The 6778-nt window shown below is 40.6% G+C and overlaps 1 protein-coding gene across 5 annotated transcripts in view; it reads left to right on the top strand.

Moving 5' to 3' along the window:
* WDR26 (WD repeat domain 26) overlaps positions 1-6778 on the top strand; it is a 39707-nt gene that overhangs the window by 14038 nt on the left and 18891 nt on the right. For all 5 annotated transcript variants that reach the window (XM_035008660.1, XM_035008659.1, XM_035008661.1 and 2 more), the window contains exon 7: positions 4952-5090. In XM_035008660.1, the coding sequence (XP_034864551.1) occupies positions 4952-5090 (139 nt within the window). The remainder of the gene's footprint in view (positions 1-4951; positions 5091-6778) is intronic.

Below are 6778 nucleotides of genomic sequence, written 5' to 3'. Positions count from 1 at the left end.
GTGGGTGTCAGGCGAGCCGTGCGTGTGCGCTGACTGGAGGTGACAGCAAGGAGGTGCGTGTCAGGCGAGCCATGCATGTGCGCTGTGACCGGAGGTGACGGCGAGGAGGTGTGCGTCAGGCGAGCCGTGTGTGCGCGCTGACTGGAGGTGACGGCGAGGAGATGCGCGTAAACTGCTTCACATATGGTTGAGTTCTCACCTCTCCCTCCCCAAATGCAGTGAAAACCTGAGGATGATTGAGCTGTTGGCTTTAAGTGACTTAAGTGCCATTCATCTTAATGTACTGGATAATACATGGTGTGTGTCTTAAATGTTCTAAAACAAAGTGATTAGAAATCCTTTTCCTTTTTACCATTTTTTATTTTGTTCTGATATTATCAGAATTTTTAAACTTTTTCATTTGAGTTGAATAGAGGTAGAAGATAGTAGATTAAAAGGGTATATGGTTTCATCCTTTACGGCTCTTCTGGGGAATTTGAGACCAATGTTAAAATTAAGGCAGACGGGAACCCAAACCATTTTTTGGTTTGTGAATGTGTTGCTGGTGGAATGCCCTGAACAGTATCTAGGGTAGACTTGATGGTTCAGGAGGTGTCAGTGGAAACTGAAATCTAGGAGAATGTGACCTCCGTATTTCCTAAGTGCCTTGATTTCTCTTACAGTACCTGTGAAAGGAAATGATGGCGAATGTTTAGTCTGACTTTTTCTCCCTCAGAACAGGGATCAGCCTCTCCTGTAAAGCTGCGTAGAAAGCACTCCTGAAGTTTGCATAGGAACGAAAGTTCATGCTCTTCAGAACTAACCACTGATGGACGGGTCTTCCCCATAGTCTTTTAAAAACAGAACAAAACTTTGACTCTGTGCTTCTGCTAACCACTGCTACACTCATGTGTGCGTGCACCCGCACACACACCTGCCTTAGAGGTTGCTGCTTAAAGTAACACCCTTCTGCGCATTCACGGTACTGTGTCCTTCACTCTTCAGATTTCTGCAGCCAACACAACACCACAGCTGTTGCTGGTGTCGGTGAGGAACAACTTGATTAAATCCAGTGACTGCTCTCCAGCCTACATCTAGACCTTTCTATACCATTTGACTAGTTTGCCTTGAAACTGTTCCTTTGACTTCAAAAACATTGCAGACTCTGTTTCACTGTTGGCTGCTCCTTAGGCTCCTCCCCTGTCCCTGTCCCTTTAATAAGGGTGTGTTCCAGAAGATTTCTTTGTCTTCCCACCCCCCTCCTTTAGGTTCTTATGGCGGCCAGGTCTGGGCTAGAGTCGCAGGATTGATCTCCTAAGCCTTCAGCCTTCATACCTGTGTGTTGCTCGAGTACCTTTCAGGCAACCTGTCAGAAGTAGAACTCCCCTCCACTCTCACTGTCCCCGCAGAGTCTGCTTTTCCTCTTGAATTCCCAGTCTCCGCGAGGGGCTGCCATCTCCCCAGCCTGTCCAAGCAGCCCATCAGAGTCAGACACTGAGGAGGGATGCGTCGGGCAAGAAGCCAGTGTCCACAGTCTTTACAGATGTTGCTGAACTAGGAAGAGAAAACCTGAACGTGATTTAATTCCTAGTATTCCCCTTTCATCTAGGGATCGTCAAAAGAAAAGTTGATATTTTTTATTATCTGCTTTACTGCCTCGTAGAAATTAGATTAGCATTGAAACTAGAAAACTCTATTTTCGAAAGTAATTCTTAGCATTGAAATCTAAATACCAAGTTTTCTCTCTTCTCTCTGAAGAATAGAGAATTGATTATGAATAAGTGAACTGTAACTTTTTTTAAAACCCTAATCAGCACGGAAGGGTTTTCATTAGATTGTGTATTATTTGTATTTTTCACAGTGTATACATATATTTGGTTAAATTTATGGAGTTTTTTTCACCAGCAACCAGTGGAAGGATGTTTCCATAGGTAACTTTATAAGTATTCATTTTTTAGTAAAGGATTGTTAGGAGATATTTATGGAAACTTAAAATGTTAGGATTCAGTTTAATGAAAATATTACACTATTCAATTTTATTTGGGAAGATACTGATATTTTTAACACCACCTTAAATTTCAAATTTACTTGAAAACAGTCATCAGCTTTCACTTGTATACATCTAAAATTAGGATTTTAATAAACTAGGGCTGTTAGTCTTTTTCAAAGACTTAATACTAAAAATAATGTTAATTTAAATACCCCTTTAATGACTTTCAGTTACAACTGATTGTCAGTAGACTAGATGATTTGTGCCCTAAATTCTGATTATGAAATGGTCCTTCCTTAAGGACATTTTGCTACTCTGATTTTAGATCTGTTTTTTCATTCATGATCCGTTTTACCCATTTGAATTATTGTGTATTTTGTGCCTAAGTGTTTCTCTGTAAAAGACATCATTATTGATTACTGCCCATAAGAGGCAGGGAAACATTGTTGATATTGAAAGTACTTATTTGACTGGAATTTTATCTAACAGTGTCTTGAAAAATGCAGTTTAAAAAAAATGATATTTGAAAGAAAACTGGTGTTGCAGAGTCAGCCATATGTTTAAACCTAATTCAGTTACCAGTTTATGATTTGTTAAGTTACGTGCCCTCTTCAAGCCTCATGAAGTTGGAGATATTACTTGCCTTGCAAGTTAGTTTTGAGAATTAGCAATACTTTTTATAAACATGTAGCACAGTGCTTGGCATCTAGTAAGTGCTTAATAAATGTCAGCTGGTATCGATTCTGTTTAAGTTCACATACAGAATAATAATTTAAAATTAAAGCAATTTTTAGGGGCGCCTGGGTGGCTCAGTCGTTAAGCGTCTGCCTTTGGCTCAGGTTGTGACCCCAGGGTCCTGGGATGGAGCCTTGCATCAGGCTCCCTGCTCAGCGGGAAGCCTGTTTCTCCCTCTCCCACTCCCCCTGCTTGTGTTCCCTCTCTCGCTGTGTCTTTCTCTGTCAAATAAATAAAATCTTTTAAAAATTAAAAATTAAAGCAATTTTTAGACAATCTGAAAATTTAAAGCAGCCTCCAAATAGCCAAGTGCTAAGGTAGATTCTGTGTGTGCCAGATAAAGAATGTTAATTTAGTTTTAAATATATATTATCGGGCTGGTGAATTGATAAAATACATTTTTAAATTATAGATTGGTTGGGGAAAAACTAGGGAAGACCATTTTTCAGGACAGACTTAAAAGTTCATCAAGTCCTGGGGATGAGGAGTAGGTAATCTAGTCAGTGATATTGTGACACACTTGCGGTGGATGTTTTGGTGGACTACCACTGTGTACATAGTGGTAGTCACTGTTGTACAGCTGAAACCCATTTACTGTTACATGTCAACTGAACTTGAGCTAAAAAGAGAAACATTTATGGGGTGCCTGGGTGGCACAGTCAGTTGAACTTCTAATTCTTGGTTTTGGCTCAGGTCATGATCTCGGGGTCGTGAGATCGAGCCCCACGTCGGGCTTCACACTCAGCGCAGAGTCTGCTTGCGATTCTCTCTGCCTCACCCCCTCCCCCCCAAAGAAAGAAAAGAAAATTTTATCCGCTAATGTTTAAATAACTTTTTTATAATCTTACAGAGACTCTAATAGAGTGTATACTACCCAAAAAGTAGCCACTGGTTACATGTGGCCATTTAAATTTAAATGTAAAGAAACTAAAATTACATTTAAAAGTCCAGTTCTTCAGGTGTCCTAGCCACATTTCAAGTGCTGAGCAGCCACAGGTGGCCAGGGCTTCTGGGTTAGACGGTTTACACATGGTTTGAAAAGTGCTTCCTGGGCACAGTCACTCTTGTGATTACCTTTCCTCTCAAAGTCGGAAGTCGTAGAGTTCTTTGCCCTTAATCTATAGTAGTAGTTGTCACTGAGGAAGTGCCAGCCATGTGTTGGGCTCCATGTGAATGCTCCACCTTCATCATCTCATTCTTTTTTTTTTTTTAAGATTTTATTTATTTGATAGCAGGAGCAGGGGGGAGGGGCAGAGGAAGAGGGAGAAGCAGACTTCCTGCTGAGCAGGGAGCCCGATGCGGGGCTCGATCCCAGGATCCCGGGATCATGACCTGAGCTGAAGGCGGACGCTTAACAACTGAGCCACCCAGGCGCCCTCATCATCTCATTCTTGTATGTCATCCTCGTATAAAAAATTCCATAAGGCAGCTACCGTTGTCTTTAGTTTATGGTTGGAAAACTTGAGACTTGGATTAAACGAGTTTACCGGTTTCTGGGAAATGACCTAGAAAACGGCTGAGCCAGGACTTGAACCCGGTCTCCCTCACTCTGCTGCCCCTGTTCTTAAGGCTTTATTCTTAGCCACTGCAGCCCCTTCCCTCTATTGCACCTTCTCTGCTGTCCCCAAAATATCTCAGTAATCACTTGTATCTATTGCGTTCCAGGAATTATAGATGTTTTTCTCGTCCTGAGAAGAATCCTGTTAGGTGTATATTAATGTCCTTTTCTAGATGAAGGAACTGAGGCTCAAAGGAGTGAAATGACTTGCCGGAGACATGAAAGCTTGTGACCCAAGCTTGCCTGACTGTGGTGCCTCGTCTCTTTTTGTTACATCAGGTTCCTTTTATGTAAATAAAAATGCACATTCCTCATGATGCCAGCCAACTTACACAAACTCAAAATCCTGATTGTTAATTTTTATTTATATGAATTGACTTAATCAGACCAAAAAATTCTATGATGGACACATACTTTTACTCTTGTTTAATCTTGAGAAAGGGGAAAAGAATAAATGGTACCCTGAAGTCGACTTCAAATCACTGACTTCCCCAGAGATTGCCTTGACTAATGTTGTAATAATCTTTTTTCAACATACCACTGTAAACATGATTGAGATCTGCAAAGGCATTCCTATCTTATTTTTAAAGTTTTTATATCCAAAGAAGTTTTATCACTTGTTTCACCTTTTTCATTATTAGATTACTCTATTTTGGAAGAATAATTATATGTGAACTTCTTTGTTTTAGGAGGCAGTTCCCATGTTATACTCAGCAGATACTTACGGAGCATTGTAATGAAGTGTGGTTCTGTAAATTCTCCAATGACGGCACTAAACTAGCCACAGGATCGAAAGATACCACAGTTATCATATGGCAAGTTGATCCGGTATGTACTCTGTGTGTGTGTGTGTGTGTGTGTGTAGACTACAAAAAGGTAATTCGTCATCTAATTACATGTTTTAAGGGTGCATATATAAACGTGTTCTTTCCTAAGAGCATTTCTCTGTCATTTTTGTCATGTTTTACCTCCTCCTGTGTTTTCTAGATGGTATATGTAGATATATAGAGTGTGTGCTGGTTTATTCCTCAGAATAACTCTGTAGGACACTCACATCTCTTGTTTTCAGATCAGGAAACTGAGGTAGACATTAAGTGCCCAGGCTCTCAGAGCTAGTAAGTGGCAGAGTTAAGACTCAAATCCGGGAATAGTACTCCAGACCTGCTACTCTTCATGCCCCTTGCCCGTTTTATCTTTGTTAATATTCAATTTACCATTCTGTCACAAGTTAGGAAAGACTCATTACCATTTTGCCTTCTGAAATCTTTCATTGTCTTGTGTGATTTGTGGAACTTCTGTTAAACACTCCCTCCACCTTACGTACAAAAAGTACTGTATTCTGGATGTAAAATTCTGAGTTCTCTCTAAAATCAGATTTTTGTCTTTGTTTATAACAAGATGACTTAGAGATTTGTAGAAATAAGTATTTGTTTCTTTTGGCCAATGGAACATTTATTGACCTATCAAAAGAAATACATGCCTCTACATAGGTTAAGGAGAAATGTTTGGTTTAAATCATAACTAAATAATCTTACTTTAAAATTTAGAAATAGAATATGATATTAGTCCCAAATAAAGTTGTGGACTTTTACATCAAAAAAAAAATAGAGAAAACGGACCACAGAAGGAAATATTTTTTAAAAAAAAGAATCCAGGGCAGGGCGCCTGGGTGGCTCAGATGGTTAAGCATCTGCCTTCGGCTCAGGTCATGATCCTGGGGTCCTGGGATTGAGTCCCGCATTGTGCTTCCTGCTCGGTGGGGAGCCTGCTTCTCCTCTCCCTCTGCTGCTCCCCCTGCTTGTGCTCTCGATCTCTCTCTGTCAAATAGTTAAGATCTTTAAAAAAAAAAAAACTGTGCTTTATTACGATTCCTTTTGGCAGCAGTATGTAACAGTGCCCTTCATTTAGCACACATTTATGGAGCACAAGCTTATTTGCAGCCTCACCATGAGCTCATGATAGTACCATGTAATTGTTCCGTGGTGGGTGCCACAGGGGCTCAAAGGAGAAACCCCCCTGGAACTGGAAAGTAGGACAAGTGAGTCCTAGCAGAAGAAGGAGTGAACCGTTATCAAGGCAAAACCAGTTTCTACTGGCCCCCGCAGGACACATGGAAAAGGAAAAGGTGGCTGGGGTTTGGGCAGTCCCAGGGAAGAGGTTACACTGCAAAGTGGGAGGTGAGGTTAGTGGAGTTGGTAGCCGCCAGTCAAGGAGAGGATCTTGTATACTTGGCTAAGGAGTTTAGACCAGAGTGCTTTTGTCAGAATAGGTGTTACGTGTAAAGGGCTTTTGTGGCCAGATTAGCTTGGGAAACGCAGGGTTAATGCTTTCATTCCAGTCTGAGATGCCATGGACTTTAGGGTATAGTATGATAGCATTTTATTATGTCAAATACTATTTGAAAAACTTAAAATTGGGGATATTTTTGAGTATGTGTTTTGTGTGTATATTTTTTAATGGATAGAAAACAGAATACGTGGAGAAGGACCTTAAGATTTGAGGTGATTGACACACCT

The sequence above is a fragment of the Mirounga leonina genome, unplaced genomic scaffold (genome assembly GCF_011800145.1).
Source record: "Mirounga leonina isolate KUSES-001 unplaced genomic scaffold, KU_Mleo_1.0 Mir_152, whole genome shotgun sequence".
Classification (NCBI taxonomy): domain Eukaryota; kingdom Metazoa; phylum Chordata; class Mammalia; order Carnivora; family Phocidae; genus Mirounga; species Mirounga leonina.
This window is presented reverse-complemented; position numbering and strand designations above follow the sequence as displayed.